This window comes from Trachurus japonicus, chromosome 22 (assembly GCF_045865225.1).
Source record: "Trachurus japonicus isolate A0001 chromosome 22, Traja_1.0".
Classification (NCBI taxonomy): Eukaryota; Metazoa; Chordata; class Actinopteri; order Carangiformes; family Carangidae; genus Trachurus; species Trachurus japonicus.
In genome coordinates this window covers 3,352,924-3,373,166 of record NC_140928.1, presented here as the reverse complement: position 1 = coordinate 3,373,166, position 20,243 = coordinate 3,352,924, and the positions used below count along the sequence as shown (strand labels likewise).

At 41.6% G+C, this 20,243-nt stretch overlaps 1 protein-coding gene across 1 annotated transcript in view; it reads left to right on the top strand.

Annotated features, from left to right (window-relative positions):
- The window catches only part of arhgap5 (Rho GTPase activating protein 5), a 70,066-nt gene that overhangs the window by 33,511 nt on the left and 16,312 nt on the right, over positions 1-20,243 (top strand). The window contains exon 4 of the mRNA XM_085768275.1: positions 18,898-18,975. Within this exon, the coding sequence (XP_085624401.1) occupies positions 18,898-18,975 (78 nt within the window). The remainder of the gene's footprint in view (positions 1-18,897; positions 18,976-20,243) is intronic.

The following is a 20,243-nucleotide window of genomic DNA, read 5'->3' as shown; positions in this document are numbered from 1 at the left end:
GAGACTGCTTGATGAAAAACTGTCCCTGAAGGCAACACGTGCATCAGCGGTTTTGCATGAATTTCCCTCTAAAACAACTCTGTCTGGTAACGTTGTGTTATTATCTCATAGCGTGGTGAATGTGCAGGTCACAACTTGTCCACCAGAGCGTTGTGGAGTTGTTGGATTGTGTATTTGATGAGTTTGATGAGAGAAACCAAGAAATCCCGTAATGAGCCTCCGTAGCGTAGCTCTGAGCAGCTCACGGCTCTGCTCCGCCGTTCTAAAAACAGCTTGCACCGACAATTAAAGGTAACGAACCTACTGCTGTGACTATAGGGATTATGGTGATGGGGCCAATTTGCCAAAATGTTGAACTATCCCTTTAATACAGGATTAATAATAAACAAGGAAACCAGGTGAGAGAAATACAGAAGAAAATGCCACAGACTTTGAATGAAAGAGTTATTATTGGTCCTGTTCAGGTGAAGTCGACGCACGACAGCCAATCACAGACGAGCAGCAACGAGGCGTTAAGTTATTTCACTTTAAAGCCAAGTTTGGTAAAAAAAAATTATATGAAGTTTAGAGAATAAATATGAGATTTGTTCATTGTGAGTTCAGGTTTGAGGAGGAAGCGTCTCCGGTCGTTCATCATTTATCTCCTCTGTCTGTCTGTGTGTGTGTGTGTGTGTGTGTGTGTGTGTGTCTGTGTTATGAAAGCAGCTGTTAATAATTACATCGCTACGATGGATGGTTTCCTACCGGTGGAAGTCGGGGTTTATGTAACAGATGTTACAGATGTTGTTGTTGTTGTCGGTGAAACTTTGAACCAATCAGCTCGTTGTGTTGGTGTCTGTGTTCGCTCGCTGGTTTCTCTCCTGACAAGTTGAAATATTAAAATAAACTCTGAAACTCTGAATCCATCTTCCATCTCATGTCTCATTAGGAGATAAGCAGCATTTTTATTTCACCTTGGTTGAGCTGTGATGATTAATGGATTATTAGATTCAGTTCAGCCTGGGAACAGATGTTGCCTGCAGATGTGTGTGTTTTTTTAACATGTATGAATAATTAATTGATTAATTGAGAGAATCATCAGCAGATTGATTGGTTAATGGGTCGTTGCTGCTACTAAAGACCGGAGCTGTCAGTGTGTGTGTCAGTGTGTGTGTGTGTTATTTTTGGAGGCTAAAAACAGTTCAGAGAAGCTTTAAAGGGATAGTTCAACGTTTTGGCAAATTGGCCCATTGCCATAATGATCCCTATAGTCATAGCAGTAGGTTCGTTACCTTTAATTGTCGGTGCAAGCTATTTTTAGAACGGCGGAGCAGAGCCGTGAGCTGCTCAGAGCTACGCTACGGAGGCTCATTATGGGATTTCTTAATTGGTTTCCCTCATCAAACTCATCAAATACACAATCCAACAACTCCACAACGCTCTGGTGGACAAGTTGTGACCTGCACATTCACCACGCTATGAGATAATAACACAACGTTACCACACAGAGTTGTTTTAGAGGGAAATACATGCAAAACAGCTGATGCGCGTTGCCTTCAGGGACAGTTTTTCATCAAGCAGTCTCTGTATTTCCCTCTAAAACAACTCTGTCTGGTAACGTTGTGTTATTATCTCATAGCGTGGTGAATGTGCAGCTCACAACTTGTCCACCAGAGCGTTGTGGAGTTGTTGGATTGTGTATTTGATGAGTTTGATGAGGGAAACCAAGAAATCCCATAATGAGCCTCCGTAGCGTAGCTCTGAGCAGCTCACGGCTCTGCTCCGCCGTTCTAAAAACAGCTTGCACCGACAATTAAAGGTAACTAACCTACTGCTATGACTATAGCGATTATTATGGTAATGGGCCAATTGGCCAAAATGTTGAACTATTCCTTTAACAGCTCAGAATGAAGAAGTGTGTTTGACGTGGTGCTGTGACAGACGTGTCGGTCTGTCGCCTCTGACCGACTCTGACCTCACACACACACCTTGCTGCAGGGGACACACACACACACACACACACACACACACACACAGTGTTTGTGATGATGCAGTGTGTTTGATGAAGGTCTCTGAGGGCGTTTAGTCGGCCATGTTGTAGAACATAAGGTGCTGACTCTCTCTGTCCCTCTTCCTCTTGTCTTCTCTCATCCTCTCTTCTTCCATCCTTTCTTCCCTCCCTCCTTTTTCCTTCTTCCACCTTTCCCTCCTCTCTTCTCTTCTCCATCCTCTGCCTCCTTAATCCTCATCCCATATCCCTCTTTCTTCATCCTCTTATCCCTCCTCTCTCTCCAGCCTCTCTCATCTTTCCTCCTCCTCCTCCGACACTCCCCCTCTCTCCTCTCCCCCCTCCAGCTCTCTCCTCCTTTCATCCCACCATCCATCCTCTCCACCTCATCATTATCTCCTCTCTCCATCCTCTTCTCTTCTCTTCTCTTCTCTCGTGTCATCACTTATAGCTCAGCCAAAAATAAACCCCCCCTCTGTGTGTGTGTGTGTGTGTGTGTGTGTGTGTGTTGTAGAACTGACTCATTGATTCAGTCGTTTTTTAACGTTTAAAGGAACAGTCTGTCAGTTCGTCTCAAATGTTCTGATGTTAAAGTTTGTGCAGAGTTTGTGCGACACCGAGCAGCGGACGACGTTAATTGGCGTCGTTTTCTCTGCAGATGTGAGTTTGTTCATTTATTAATCCGCCTCGTTGTGATTCATCACATTCTGCTGCAGCGACGGAGGAGGAGAGATTATCAGAGGAAACAATCGGGATTAAAGAGGACACTGCACAAAATGGACAAAGTGTGTGTGTGTGTGTGTGTGTGTGTGTGTGTGTGTGTGTGTACGTGAGTAAATAGAGCAGTAGCTAGGTAGCTGCTGCAGCCTGACAGCTCTATTTATAATAGTGGCCCATCTGTCTCGGTTACATTAGAAACGAGTGTGTGTGTGTGTGTGTGTGTGTGTCATAGTTCCTGTCGCTTCCTGAAAGCTGGACATCTGTCCCACTGTCAACACACACACACACACACACACACACACACACACACACACACACACACACACACACACACATTCACAGGAAACCAGTGTGAATGTTGAAAATGTAACACACTGTAAATGCACAATAATGAAACCTAATTACATATATTAATGTATATTTATATAATATCTCACTCTGAATCTTTATTTACTACCAGTTGTCAGACGTTGTTACTTTCACATTAAGAGCAGGTGTCACAACATTGTCGTACATCATCATCAGCACCTCTGTTACTACGGAGACGAGACACTTCAGATCCTGAAGACAAGAAAGAGACGCGACAACATTCACATCATCAGTTTTATATGACTAGAATTGACTTTTCACACTGAAATCACATTTAATAATCTAAATATAATGTTTATTACACTGTGCAGCCTCATGACCTATTATTAAAAGTCTGGTTTTAAAAAACAGACACAAAATGAAGAAGAAAGAGGAGGACGAGGTTCCTTCTTCATCATCACTGACATATTAGTAACATGTGTTGTCATGATAATAACAACAATTAACTCAGTGTTTTATAGTAATTACAGTTCAGTTAATATAATGACACTTTGTTTTGGCAAAACACGTTTATGAACACCACGAAACTCCTCTCCACTTCCTCCTCCTCCTCTTCCTCAGACACAAAGATGGAAATGAGACATTTATGCAGCAGAAACAGAAAAAAAAGAAACATCCTTCTCTCCATATTTCCACCATTACTCATGACTCAGTTCAAATATGCTGAAAAACACATTTATTTCCTCTCTCTGCTCACAATTAACATCCCATAATGTAATATTCTGTGTGACTTTTGCTCCTGTGCTCTTAAAAACATCATTAAATAGCAATCTGGAGGAAAACAAACTTGTTGTTGTCGTCGTGACGTTTTTCTGCTGAAATGATTCAGTTTTTATAATAACATGTTTTCGTCTGAGTTGTTTTACTCACCGTTATCGACCAAATGTTTTTCTCTTCGGATTATTTCCCTTCATATTTTCTTTTCCTAATCTGAGAGAGACATCTTGGCTGTTCTGGGTCCAGCTTAAACATCCCACAATTCCCACAATGCAACTTGTTAGCTCCAGTTTTCCTGCTCCTCCAAACCCCACTAACCCAGTTTGTGTGCTGGTTGTAACTTTGCCCTCTGACTGACATGACTCAGATTATTGTGACAAAGCGTCTTCAGATGCTCTGAGGACAGAGAGCCGTCTGTTTCCACGGCGACGATGACTAAACTTGTTTTCCATGTGACCTAGGCCAGTGGTTCTCAAACTTTTTTACATCAAGGACCCCTAAATTAGACCACAGACCCCTATTGGGCAAAAATACACAAATGTTTGTTCGGAAACTCAAAAATGCACGTTCAAATTGGAGCCAATGGCGTGAATTGTTGGAAATATTGTAGAGAAATCACTGGATAAAAGTGGTAAGATTTCTAAAAAAAAAAGTTATAAATTTTTTCGAAAAAAAGTGGTAAAAATTTCAGAAAAACAATTCCAGAAAAAAGTAAAACAATTTCTCCCAAAAAACTTTTTTTATTTTATTTTAGAAAAAGTGGCAAAATTTCTTTAAAAGAAATAATAATAATTTAAAACAAATTCTCCAAAAAAGTTTAAAAATTCTAGAAAAAGTGTAACAATTTGTCAAAAAAAAAAAGGTTTTAAAAAATTCTAGAAAAAGTGGTAACATTTAAAGTAAAAATAAAAACATTGCTAAAAGTTAATAAATTCTAAAAAAAAAAAGAAAAAAAGTGGTAAAATGGAACAATTTCTCAAAAAAAGTTAAATTCTAGAAAAAATGGTAATTTTTTTTTTTTAAAAAGTTGAAAAATTCTAGAAAAAAGTTGTAAAACTATAAGAAAAAGTTCGGGACCTCCTTGAACCCTCTCAGGGACCCTGGGAGTCCCCGGACCTAAACCTTGAGAACCATTGTCCTAGGCTATGATCAGGAGGGAAGTTGTTGTTGTTGTTGTGTTTTTGTTAGTGAGCTGCTTTGAAACGTGCAGCTCCACTTGTGTTGTGTTGTTGTTAGTGTGTTGTTTGGGAACTAAACACACTTTTTACATTTTAGTGGAGACACACACACACACACACACAGAGGAAGTGGACGGTCGATGGTGAAGATAGTGAGTGTGAACAAACACACTCTGCTGGAAGGAGCTCTGACTGCAGCTGTGTGTGTGTGTGTGTGTGTGTGTGGGTATGGTATCTCATTACCCAAGGTGCCCAGATATTAAATCATACTTGCACACAAACGCACACACACACACACACCAACATGCACTCCTCAATGCCTTTGTATTGATTTATATTGACTCATGGTTGTGTGCAGGGCCGGTCATTAAATTAACACACCGGCGGAGGAACTGATGACTCCACCAGACCACAACCCTCAAGTGTGTGTGTGTCTGTGTGTCTGTGCAAGTGTGTGTGAGGATTTAAAAAGGCAAAGAAAGTGCTCACCTTAGGTCATTAGCTCCACACACACACACACACACACACACACACACACACTCAATATTGGCAGCAGAATGACTTCCAGACCGGCTCGTTTCTCAGCAGCCCCGAGGATTGTGGGAAAGAAAAAAAGAAAAACCACGCTGCGTTGGGGCGCCTCTGGGGGGAAGAATCTGGTGCTTTTCCACCTGCACATTCGTCTTCCTTATAGGAGCCGCTGCATGTTAGCGTTGTCATATTGGATGTATAATGAGCAGGCTGAGGCCCGGCTGTCCCGCTGCAGAGAGAGAAAGTGGAACATGCAGACTGGGACCGGCAGCAGCAGCAGCAGCAGCAGCAGCAGATCCTGTTCAAAGTGGAGTCGGAGCAGCAGCAGCGATAAGTGTGTGGGTGTTTTCACTGAATTCAGGATTAACAAAATAACACCAGAGACAAAGATAGAATAGAACGTCTTTATTGGATTAAAAAATTAAAAATCTATACGCTTTGATTTAATAAAAACCCACAGAGAGAGAATATTAATAAAGGAGCTGATCTCTGCTTCACTTCAGAGGTTAAAGAAGAAAAGTGTCAAGTCAAGAATAGATCCACACACAGTGATCAGGTCAAGATGGCGCCATCTTGGTCTCAATTTGGAGTCAAGACCTCGGAGAATATCGGGAACGTTGTGACGGTTCCTCGGCCTCTTGTCCTCTCCTTCACCTTTGGAAAACGATACGATGGCACCGATTCTACAGCTGCGTCTCAGTTCAGGGGCTTCATCCCTCAGAGGACGCATTTGAATTGAAGGCCGATGACAGGGCCTGTCCTAGTTAGGGATGGATACCTTTCACTTTTGAATACCTGGGAATCGGTACCAGTACACAACGGTACCTGTTTTCGGTACTTTTTGTGTGTTATGTGTGGTAATTAAAGTTATTTTGTCTAACTCCTCAGCCTTGAGGAGTATTTTATGTTTTAGGGATGGGAAATGATTTTTGAATACCAAATAGTCATTCAATGGGTTAGTTCATGAGACTATCATATCGTACGTAAATGTTCCCTTTTTACTGTGGTAGAAGGAGAAACATGGAAAGACTCCTACAGCCATCAGAAAGTTCTGTGTGAAACTCTGTAAATAAAAAATAAATGAAACAGAGTAACAGCACAAACTCTTTCGTTCATTCAGGTACCGAAATGTGGTACTGTTTGACTTCACGTGAATCAGTACTCGGTACTTTGGTGGGAATTCGGTCGGTACCAAAATAAGTACAGAATACGGTACCCATCCCTAGTCCTAATTCAAAGGCTTCTTCTTTGAATCCGTCCTTCCTTTGCCTGTTCTATGAAGACACACCATATCTGTCCTTCGTGGCCTCCCGTATCCCAAGACTCTTTGCTCGCCGATTATTTTTTAGCCACCTAGATTCAAGAAGCATATTTCGCCGTTTTGTGCACAGACAAGCTGGGTACAACTGGAACTTTTGTGTGGAGTTCCCCAGGAGTCAGACTAAGTTAAAAGAGAGTTTTTCTTTTTTTTTGCACTGTTCCTTTTTAAATTGTTTTTGAATTGCTGCACATTATTTAGTTTTTATGTACTTGCATAAAAATGACAATAAAGCGCTTAGCCGCCTCAATGTTCAGATAGCTAATTAGCTAACATTGGCTCAGTGCTGTAGCCATGGTAGCCCCACTCTGCAGCCGGCTTGGAGCCGTGCTCGCCCGCCAAGGTGAGGAGCTGCTGGAAGTGTAAAAAAAAAAAAAGCTGCTAATTTTAAATGTTTGACGTTAGGACGTTGATTGCTTTTGGACACGATCAGGAAATACTCTGAAGGCTAGACCTCTGGGCAACTGGACTTGTATTTGTCTAGGAAGACGTTTGGCCTCTTATCCAAGGGGTTATTCAAGGGGGTCAGTTCCTAACGCATCGATCTGACTAGTCGTCACCAGTCTGACAAAACAGTGGAGAAAGTATTTAACCTCTAAGGGGGTTTTTACCAAAGTACTTGTGGTTGTTTTTACAAAAATGCTATCATTAGATGGAGTTTCACTTGCCCATTGTTGGCCTGAAGGCCTGAAGGCTGGACCATCCCATTTACCAACGGTTGACACCTCTGAAGCTGTTTCCTCAGAGGTCCCAGTCCTTGAATCGGGACACAGCTCATGGATAGAGATGCCACTAAACACATCAGCAGCTCCTTGACTCCAACTGCACCAAAATCAACACTGTTTGGACAAAATGCACTTAAAGTGTTGTTTTAGTGGAGTTAGAGCGACTTATTCTAGAAACATTAGAAAGAAACAACACGCCTACAGTATTTTAGGAACTTTTCATACAGATCTCCGTTGTTAGCTCAGGGTCAAACAGATTCAGATCAGGACGACCAGCAGCAGATGTTCACTGTTGGTTTCACACAAATCAACCAACAGGAAGAAACGGTGTGTTTGTTGGGGACTATTTTCAGTGGCGGATTCGTCCACATTTATGCCCTTGTGGCTATTTGGGGCAGCAGGATGGTGCAGGGTTGTGTGTGTGTGTGTGTGTGTGTGTGTGTGTGTGTGTGAGTCATGATAAACTGCAGGGTGTGTGTTCATGGAAATGGACAACAATGGAGCTCAGTGGCTCAGAGGAATCAAGCCGTTGAACACACAAACATAAAGCTCGTTACCGGGAGGATACGTTCGGGATTTTCACAGGATTTGATGACAATGAGGAAAATATATTGAATATCACCAGATTTATCCCTTTTATGTATATTTAAATATAAATATATATATACAAACAACTGCGTGTCAGTGTAACACAGTCTGGAGGTAAAGATGCCGACGTCGCACAATAGAGAAATAAATCAAATACACAACATCAAAGACTCAACATCATGTTGCACAAGAGGAAGTGGGGACAATAAAATAGTGGGTGGGATGTGGTGAATGAAACATTTAAACTGTGAACAATGTTGTTGAACAGTTTCTGCTCTGTGTGTGTGTGTGTGTTTTGGTGCTGAGCTACTTTATCTTTAATCAGATTAACCCGTCGTGTCAGCACCGTAAAGTCATTATCCTAATGGGAGTGAAGCGTTGAACGATCTCGCTGTCGTCTGTTTATATTTAAAGGGACATTGTGTAACTTCACCTGTTATCTATTCACGAAAATCGATTATTTGGTTCAAAAGTCTGTTTTTCATTCATCAATAATCCCCGCCATCAACAAAGTGAAGTGTTCCTTCCAGCTCTGAATGAGCCGTTCATATCGTTCATATCTCCATGGAGCGGGTAAGCTCGGTGCTGCTGCCATGTGGTGTCTCCATGTTTTTACGTTCAGTGGCAGCGTGACGGTAGGAAACCACAGACTCAGCGGAGACACCGGAGCTGTCGGCTCAGGTCGAGGTGGCGTCTGTGAAAAGTCACCGCGGTAACGCAGTGAGGAGGAATGGAGCGTTACACTGATGCTGCATTCACCTGCAGTCGGGCAGACAGCCGTCGCTAACAAACCAGATGTAACAACAACAACATATTGTCACGTGTTATTGTTTCACCTCGTGCTGACCGACCACTTGTTTACATAGAGGCTTGTTTATGCCGTTACGTGCAGCGGCTGTCGTCCGTCTGCCGTCTGCCCAATTTCAAGTGAATGCAGTAGGGGAATTTTTGGATTTTTTTTTGGGAATGTTTTTCAATATTGTGCAATGTGCATTTGTTAGCCTTTTTTACATACAGAGAGTACAGGTTTTGAAAAGGGTTATAAGGGTATAAAGTTCACTTTATAATGGAGTATGTTCATTTATAGGCTCCCACAGTATTTGTGTGCAGATAAATGTTAAAAATGCTAAAGACTAAAAATCGAGAGAATCGGCAATATCGTAGAATCGCAATTTAAATCGAATCACCATCCAAAAAATCGTAGAAGAATCGAATCGGGAGAAAAGCGTATCGTCCCAGCCCTAGAATGCAGCATGAAAAATATGATTGAGTTGCTTGAGATATACAACCACAACGCTAGATGGGAGTAATTCTACACAATGTACCTTTTAAAAGGACGAGTGAACTGTTCAGGTCAAGAGTCGACGATGTGGGTAACGCAGACAAACGGCTGCGGCGCTGCTTTCTGTTTCCACATGGATCCCACTGAGTGTGTAAACAGCAGCAGGGATTATTACACTTTATTCAGAGTGTGTGTTTGGACAGACTCCTCAGGGCAGCGACGCTTTGTAGACTCACAACAATCAGCCTGTGTATGTGCTCAACAATGCAGGATTTATTTATCTAGAGACGAGTCGGCGTTCTTTTTGTTTTGTGTGTGTGTTTTTTAATAGAACAGGACGGACAGAGAATGCCATTGATTTAAAATGCTCCATCGGTCTGAGTGAGCTCCAATCAGTCTCTTAATCACAACACCAACATCACCTCCCCATCGCTTCCCAATCAAGACCTCAATTACCCAGTGTGTAATGTCTGATCGCCTCCTTCCTGCCCGAGATTTCATTTCTCTTTGTAGAGAAGAAGCCGTTGAGGTCGACTTTGAATTCCCTGAAAACTAGGGAACCAATCACCAATCAGCTTTTCTTTACTTCAACATGGCGAACACCAAAAAGCAGCTGCTGTTTAATTCAGCTGTCGCTTTGATTTTAAGAGACTGTAACATTGATTTTTCACTAAAAAACACAACAAATTAAAGGGATAGTTCAACATTTTGGCAAATTGGCCCATTGCCATAATCCCTATAGTCAGAGCAGTAGGTTTGTTACCTTTAATTGTCGGTGCAAGCTATTTTTTGAACGGCGGAGGCGGAGCAGAGCCGCGAGCTGCTCAGAGCTACGCTATGGAGGCTCATGGGAATTCTTGGTTTCCCTCATCAAACTCCTCAAATACACAATCCAACAACTCCACAACGCTCTGGTGGACAAGTTTTACCTCAATTACCCAGTGTGTAATGTCTGATCACCTCCTTCCTGCCTGAGATTTCATTTCTCTTTGTAGAGAAGAAGCCGTTGAGGTCGATTTTTAATTCCCTGAAAGCTAAACTAGGGAACCAATCAGCAACAGGCAAACGAGAAGGAACGTCTATCAGCTTTTGTTTACTTCAACATGGCGAACACTGAAGAGCAGCTTTGATTTTAACAAGGTGATTCAACTAGTATCTACTTTATTATTTAAAAATTGAGAAGTCTAAGTCATATTTTCCTCCTCTTCTGTGTTTTATTTTGAAGGGCTGATCCATGAGAAGATCTAAAAACCATCTCCTTCTCTCTCTCTCTCAGCTTCTCTCTGGAGGTCTAGTAACAACAGGTGGTCAAGTGTCAGCCAATCAGAGGAGAGGAGGAGGCTGATGACAAACATCAAATGATCAATCAATCAATCTTTGGTTGAATGACTTGCGCGTGTCGACACCAAATTATTTGATGAATGAGCCAAACAGCTGTTCTGTCTCTGCAACACTGTGCAGACATTCATCACAAATAATGAATGAATCAGTGATGAAAACAACTGTTCATTCTCCTAATGAGCCCTGGTGTGATGATGTAACCTGTGATGAGCACTGACATGTCGACTTGTTTTCCTCTGGAGCCGTCACTTCTCATTTAAACTGACGAGACTGGACAGATGGGAGTCTTAGTTAATTATGGTCTTTTATTGTGAAGTTTAGCTCTTTACCTGGCTGAAAAAACATTTTCATATCATTCAAAATCTAAGATTAGTTTTTAATTATTATTATGTTCTACTTTCACATCTATAAAGCTGCAGATTTTCCTCTTTTTTTTGTCTTTTATTTTGAAGGGTTGATCCATAAGAAGATATTATATTTGCGGTCTGGAACTGATCACAGTGAAGATGAATCTACCACAGCTTCGACCTTGGTGTGTCTTGGTCTTTTATTGTGAAGTTTGGCTCTTTACCTTGTTGAAAAAAACATTTATATATTACTTAAAACCTGAAACCTGAGATTAAATCATTTTTTATACTTTTACATCTATGAAGCTGCAGATTTTCCTCTTTTTCTGTCTTTTATTTTGAAAGGTCGATCCATATAGATAGAATATTTGTGGTCTGGAGGCGTCACCTCTGATTTAAACTAATTGGACAGTGAAGCTGAATGTACCACAGCTTTGACCTTGGTGTGTTTACAATAAGAGTCTTAGTTAATTTTGGTCTTTTATTGTGAAGTTTGGCTTTTTACCTTGTTGAAAAAACATTTATATATTATTTAAAACACGAGACCTGAGATTAAATCTTTGTTTTATACTTTTACATCTATAAAGCTGCAGATTTTCCTCTTTTTTGTCTTTTATTTTGAAAGGTTGATCCATATAGATATAGTAGATATAATATTTAATATATATATAATATTTGTGGTCTGGAGGCGTCACCTCTGATTTAAACTAATTGGACAGTGAAGATGAATCTACCACAGCTCTGACCTCGGTGTGTTTACAGTGGGAGTCTTAGTTAATTACGGGTCTTTTATTGTGAAGTTTAGCTGTTGAACTTCCTGCCATACGACAGTAACGACCTTGCAGTCGGTGGGCGTGACTGCATTAGTGTTAATATAATTACACATGTATACGTCTGACCCCTGGTTGACCTGCTTCAATAGGAAAATGCATCAAATGAAGGAAGTCGTGTTCTTTTCATCTTCAAAGCTTCCACTTGGCAGCAGGCGGCCAATCAGAGATCAGCTGATTACAATCGGTAAACAAACCGTTCATGTGTGTGTGTGTGTGTGTGTGTGCGTACGTACGGTTGTGTTGTGTTGTGTTGTACTGTTTACCACATCGGGCCTGTTTCCTGCTGCTGCTGCGTTCACTGGACGTTCGTAATTCACAGTTTTCTTTCTATATTCACCCTGGATTGACCTCCAGTGAGACGTCGCCATCCCAGATACACAACACCGTGTCCTTGTGAGGACATTTGACTCTCAACAGGATGTAACACACACACTGACACAGACACACACTGACTGACACACACACACAGAGCAGACCTGAGGGGAAGGACGTGAACAGTTCAGCTCGTGTTTGCATGTTGGGATCTGATAAGACTTGTCCTGCCGCGATATGATCTAATATCCTGACACACACGCTGACAGACACACACACTGACACACACACACACACACACACACACACACACACACACACACACACACACAGTAGCAGTTGTCATCACTCTAGTCTCCACCTCTATCTTTCTATCTGTATCTTATCTCAAAGCTGATTCACCGTCTCTCTACCTGTCTCTCTCTCTCTCTCTCTGTATCTGTCTCTGTCTCTGTCTCTCAGCTCATTGGCCGGTTGCCACAGTTATTTTATCGCCGTGACGACCATCTGCCGTGGGAGGAGACAGGAAGCCGGTTCAATAAATGAAAGTCAATCATCGGCTATTTTTAACTCTTTAATTCACCGGTCAGGGACACACACCACACCATACAAAATGACAAACTACAGTCCAGTACAGTATCACAACTAAATGCCGTAATGGTCCTTTAAACCATGGAGGAGCAGCTTTAATGTGTTTATAATGCAGAACGGTCCAAACCACTCACACCAATGTAAAACCACTTCATTATCTGCCATTAAACTTCAATCTAGAGCTTTATATTAGATTTACTGAGTGGAGCCGATGCTTTTAGAACAAGTGACTCAGGGCGTCGGTGAAGCTCCAGTTCTGCATCAGTTAATAAAAACTCTGCAGGAAGTTGAAGTCAAAATGCACTTAAATCGATTGTTAAGTGCCGTTAAGGCAGCGCTTCTCAAAGTGTGGAGCGCGCCCCCCTGGTGGGGAACGGAGACATGACAGGTGGGGCGCGACAAACGGGAGGGAATTTTCAATTTCATGCCTATCTTACTGTAAATGCTATTGACAACAAAGATAATTCACTCTAAACAAAATAGCCACACACAAACAAAGTAATAATGAATAGCTAAAATTATTAAAAAGCATTAGGAGACCGGGAGAAAAAATGTAACCTGGAGCTAAAGTGCAAAAACAATGATTGACGTCGGGATGTTAATTGCAGCGGGACAACAAGGTAGCAGCAGCAGCAGCAGCAGCAGCAGCAGAGAGTTTCTAACAGAGACCGGCTCTGGTAGCAGGCTGCTGGGTTCTCACCGGACGCCGAAGCACCGCGAATAGCGCGGAACAGAGACCGCTTCCCTTCGGTGCTCAAGTACCGGTTGTGTAGTTCAGACCAGTGGTGGAAGTCGCGCCCTGCAGCGATCGGTTCGGCATCTGGCCAGTTTTGTGCGCGAGCCGCGAGCTAACGCGTCAATCTTGGCAGGAAATAAATAAAGCACTTTTCAAAATAAAACACAGCAATTGACAAATGCGATCATATTTGTGTGCGTTTTATAGCTTATGTCAGACTCGAGAGAGATGAAAACACACGCACGCACGCACGCACGCACGCACGCACGCACGCACGCACGCACGCACGCACACACACACACTTCTCAGCTCAACATTGAGCATGACTTGAGGCAGTTTCAAGCCTGCAACCCCGAGGATGTGCAGTGCAAAACAGGCACATTGCAGCCACTAATGCAGGGAAAGTTCACTTGTTCATGTTTTTGTTTTATGCACAGATTGCAAATGAAACACTGTTTCATTATTTGACAAGGCTACTGTAGCCTACTTTTACTTTTCGTTTTTGATCTGCACTTTTATTTTCTCTTTTTGAACTTTGTGTTATTTCATGTTTTTGATTTCGACTCATGAAATATGACTGATATACTTAGTGCTAGTAAGTTCAATAAATTTGAAGTAATTTTTGTTGGGGCGACGGGGGGAAGTGGGGCTTGAAAATCCCCACTTGTTAAAAGTGGGGAATGACGAAAAAAGTTTGAGAAGCACTGCGTTAAGGTGTAAAACTAACTAGGCTGGCTAACAGCGGACTGTATCTCAGTCTCGTAGGGACGCACCGATCGGATGTTAAGACCGGATATCGGTCCAGATGTGGGCTAAACATCTAGATCAGGTATCAGATAATGGAGCCGATCTGTTCACTTCAATTCTGCGTCAGCAACAATGTTTTACAAAGTTTGGAAGGTGATATTAAAGTTAAGCCCAGATGTTTTCACTGTCTTCCACATGACGAGGTGTAGAGTTTATTAATCCAACAGTGGTATCAGATCGGTATCGGACATCGACATTGGGACTGAAGAAGTCAGATCGGTGCATCATCGTCTGGTGAAGGTGTTTTCACCTTCGTCTTCCACACTGCAAAAATCTTACCAAGAATATTTGTCTTATTTCCAGTCAAAATAAATCTCATTCTACTTAAAATAAGACTCGTCACATTTAAAAAGTAGCTTGTTTTTAGACACTTTTAAGTTTTTCAAGCAAATTTTCCACTTTAAATAAGTAGAAAAACTTGATAGTGGAGCAAGTTTTTCTTCCTTATTACAAGCACAAAAATTAGCTTTCACTGGCAGATTTTTCTACTTATTTCAATTGAAAATTAGTTTGAAACAAGTGAAAATGATCTGAAAACAAGTTAATTTTTAGGTGATGAGTTTTATTTAAAGTGGAAAGAGATTATAGTTTTGACTAGAAATGAGACATGTTGACAAGAAATAAGACAAATATTCTTGAAAAGATTTTGAGTTTTTGCAGTGCAGGAGGACGTATAGTAGATCAAAATGCTTCTCTACGCAACCGGACAGACCTCAAACCAATCAGATGACGTAACGTCAGCTTAATGTTAATTATTTTGTGCTTTTTTAGTGAATAATCGATGTTACAGTCTCTTAAGAAATCCTATATACACTTGGCCGACACTACTTGTATATTATTTCAGTTTTGTGATCTCAGCCGTTGAACCTCCACGCCAGGATTCAGTCTCCTGCTCCGGAGCTCGTTGTGGTTTGTGGTCGACGATGACGTGTCGATGTCGAGTTTGTTGTCAGACATGAAGATGGAGGAGGAGGAGGAGGAGGAGGAGGAGTTTCTGCAGACGGTGACTCAGAGGCGTGGATTCATCTCGTAGTTAATCTGATATCAGAGCGATCAGGCCGAAGGTCGGAGTGTCGACACGCCGTCGCTTCTCATCAGCACGAGTTTAACACACACACACACTCTGCTATTCTGCTGACTGGAGCACACACACACACACATACACACACACACACAAGCAGTTTCCCTGCAGGGATCAATAAAGTTTTTTTCTAATTCTGATCCTCTCACACACACACACACACACACTGGGTGGGTTGCTGATGAGACCGAGGTCGTTAAAGAAAAACGCTGCTTTCCTCAGATTTAAGAGTTAAGCTGGAGTGTTTTGTCATACACCTGAGTCAACAACTACACACACACACACACACACACACACACACACACACACACACACACACACACACACACACACACACATGCACACACATGCAAACACACACACCTCTCCTCTCCCACATTTGCTCACACTTGACACGATTTACTTGAATCCATTAAAGCTGAATTTACATAATTCTGTCTCTGCTTAAGTGCCTCTGCAGGGACACACACACACACACAAGTACACACACACACACACACACACACACACACACACACACACACACACACACACACACACACACACACACACACACACACAGAAGCATGTATACTGCAGTGTGGATGACCTTGTAGCAGCGTTAGAGCAGAGCTACAGCCTGTATGGTTAGTTTGTGTGTGTGTGTTTGTGTTGTGTTCCTCTGTGTGTGTGTGTGTGTGTGTGTGTGTGCGTGTGTTTGTGTGTGTGTGTTGTGTTCATCCGTGCAGCCAGAACGCACATTATAGCTCTAATTAAGACTCTCTCTGTCTCCATATGTGCTGCTCTGAGATCAGCTGTCAGGTGGCAGCTGCTCTCAGACCAGTCGACTGTTGGTTCACTGTTTATCTCTTCTTGTTGTTTTTGCTTTATTGATCCTCGATTTACCAATATGATCTTCACCCAGCTGCTGCAGAGACGGATCACTGCTCCGTTCTGCTCTGCACCAGTTTCTGTCGCTGGCTTGTTAACATTGTTTTTATTTAAAGGGATAGTTCAACATTTTGGCAAATTGGCCCATCGCCATAATAATCCCTATAGTCATAGCAGTAGGTTTGTTACCTTTAATTGTCGTTGCAAGCTGTTTTTAGAACGGCGGAGCAGAGCCGTGAGCTGCTCAGAGCTACGCTACGGAGGCTCATTATCGGATTTCTTGGTTTCCCTCATTAAAACTCATCAAATACACAATCCAACAACTCCACAACGCTCTGGTGGACAAGTTGTGACCTGCACATTCACCACGCTATGAGATAATAACACAACGTTACCACACAGAGTTGTTTTAGAGGGAAATACAGAGACTGCTTGATGAAAAACTGTCCCTGAAGGCAACACGCATCAGCGGTTTTGCATGAATTTCCCTCTAAAACAACTCTGTCTGGTAACGTTGTGTTATTATCTCATAGCGTGGTGAATGTGCAGCTCACAACTTGTCCACCAGAGCGTTGTGGAGTTGTTGGATTGTGTATTTGATGAGTTTGATGAGGGAAACCAAGAAATCCCATAATGAGCCTCCGTAGCGTAGCTCTGAGCAGCTCACGGCTCTGCTCCGCCGTTCTAAAAATAGCTTGCACCGACAATTAAAGGTAACGAACCTACTGCTATGACTATAGGGATTAATATCGCAATGGGCCAATTTGCCAAAATGTTGAACTATCCCTTTAATAAAAAAACCTGCCAAGGATCTTTGAAGAAAAAAAAGAGAGAGAGAAGAAAAAGAAGAAGAAAAACCTCTAATGCACCTGAGTGCTTGAACAGACACAAAAATAATGATTAAATGTGGAAAACAGATTATAGTAATGAGCGTGAAGGTGTAGGCCGAGGTTTAAAGGCTTATTACGCCCACGTGTGTCACAATGCAGCGTTTACAGAATTAAAGAGAAACCAGAGCCAAAGTCCAGACAATAAATAAATAAAAAGGTATTTATGAGATGACACAGTTACACACACACACACACATATTTATTTATATATATTTTTTTCTTTTTTGCTCCTGCAAGAAGAAGTTCAACACAGATTTAACTAAGACTGACACGTTCTTTACCATTGGTGGATAATTATAAGCATGTGTAAACAGTGATGATGATGATGATGATGCTGCCTGGCAACAGTGACTTCTGCATCTAGGCTGTGTTTTCTAAAGTGATCCAATAAAAAATCTGAGCAGATTTCAGAATAAAACACTCAGAGAAACCAATTCCTACTAGTTGTTGTTGGATGGATGGTGGGTCCAGGTGGTGGTGAGGGGGCGGGGCTTAGTTGTGACATCACAAAGTGACAGGAAGTCCTGACGGCTGGTTTTTAAAGGCTCAGTTTCTGAATACAGGCTGTGTGCATTTCTCTGTGGACTGAGGCTTTGATACTTTCACAGTATTAATATAGAACCTAGAGCTGCTTTATAATCACACTACACATGGACATCTACCTTTATACTGTATGGAGCTTTAACACAAACATCTACCTTTATACTGTATGGAGCTTTAATACAAACATCTACCTTTATTTTGAAGGAGCTTTAACACAAACATCTACCTTTATACTGTATGGAGCTTTAATATAAACATCTACCTTTATACTGTATGGAGCTTTAACACAAACATCTACCTTTATACTGTATGAAGCTTTAACACAAACATCTACCTTTATTTTGAAGGAGCTTTAATACAAACATCTACCTTTATTTTGAAGGAGCTTTAACACAAACATCTACCTTTATTTTGAAGGAGCTTTAACACAAACATCTACCTTTATTTTGAAGGAGCTTTAATACAAACATCTACCTTTATTTTGAAGGAGCTTTAACACAAACATCTACCTTTATACTGTATGGAGCTTTAACACAAACATCTACCTTTATTTTGAAGGAGCTTTAACACAAACATCTACCTTTATACTGTATGGAGCTTTAACACAAACATCTACCTTTATTTTGAAGGAGCTTTAATACAAACATCTACCTTTATTTTGAAGGAGCTTTAACACAAACATCTATATTTCTTAAAGTCCAGTACTCTTCAACTTTTCCCCCTCTGACCTTCAAAATAAAATGAAGAAAACCATCGACATCTTTTCAACATCCTCTCACAGGAAACCAGACGTGATCAAGAATGTGATGAGGGAAAAAGCCTGAAGTCAAAAGGAAAGACAAAAAAATCCTGAGAAAACTTCTTCTCCTTTTAATGGATTAGTTTCAGTGTGAAGCTTCAGCAGCATGGATCCACAGAAAGTCTCCGTTTGTGGTTTTACAGAAAAACCACATTAGATAAAACCAACGTACACTGCTCCTGTTGGCCCATCTGTTTTGATTCAGCACTTCTTTTTGTGTGTGTGTGTGTGTGTGTGTGTGTGTGTGTGTAACGCTGCTTAAATTAAAGTGAAAGTGAAATCCTTTTGAGAGCCGGTTATTTGAATTTGTATTGTTGTTTTTGTGTTTGCAGGTTTGACGACAGAAGGCCTGTATCGCGTCAGCGGGAACAAGACGGACCAGGACAACATCCAGAAACAGTTTGATCAAGGTAACACACCCCTACACACACACACACACACACACACAGACACACACACAGAGCTACCTGGAAACATGTGGAAGTGGAGTTTCAAAGCAGCTCTCATTACTCTCACAGATCGTTGTTTCTATTCGTGATCCTAAATTATTTTCTCATGAACTTAAATCGTGCAGTTTTTTTTTTTTTTTTTTTTTTGTTAAGAAGTCCGGAGGAGCAGCACTAGCAGCGTTTTGTGTGATGTGTGCAATAAATCCAACCCGCTGAGGAGAAAAAAAGAGAAAAAAACTCCAAATCTGACCACGCAGCAGAAGCCGTTTAAAGAGAAACACATGCCCAGCAGAGTCGAACCTGCACATGCCGATCAGACCGCGGGCTGGGCGGCTGCCAGAGCGGCTGTTAGAATAAATAAAGTCACCGCAGGCAGAAATCAGCAGCACACGGTCGGTGCTGTCAGAGATTTATACAGCCGGCCCATGAAACACTGAGAAGAGGAGGAGCTTTTGTATGGAGTCTCACTTTTTTATTATTATTATTGAAGGATTTATTATTTCTGTGTCTCCTCAAACTCAGCAGGAATCTGTTGACTCTTAAACAACCTGCACAAAATCAACACAACAGGCTTCCTGAAGGAAATGTACAACGTTTTACAGCCCGGCCCCAGTGATTATTATCTATGTTACTACTCAAACTGTCAGAAACAGAACAGTGCAGACATGATACCATCGTTCCTCTGATGTCAGATTGAAATAGAAATCCATAAACCCATGTAGTCAACCAGAACCTACAAACCATAATAATCATATTTTAAACTCTTCTCACTGCTAATGAACTGAACTGACAGTGATTTTACCTCTGAAATGTAAAACTGCTCTGTGGTAAATAGCGGCTGCTGTGCCTCAGATGCCTGGTCATCACACCTTGTCTTTTAAGGACAGTCGATGGAATTTGAACTGTTTGTCTTGGGTTAAACATGTGAATAGACGTCGACGGCTACGTGAGCGTCTCTGGATGTAAAGACCAGTCTGCACCCGGCTGGTTACTGCTGGTTAACCAGACAGTATCATGCAGCTCTGGAAGTCAAAGGGCTGAAGAAAACTGATGGGAAAACGGCAAAAATCTATATATTCATGTACTGAGAAACTGAAATCCCATAAAATGTGTCCTGCAAAGTCTTAGGGACAATAATCCATCTTTTTTATGCAATGAGAAGCAGTCAGTTGTTGTAGTATTTGTGAGAATGGAGGCTCTCTGCCTTCCACTTAGCGTCTCTTGGCTGA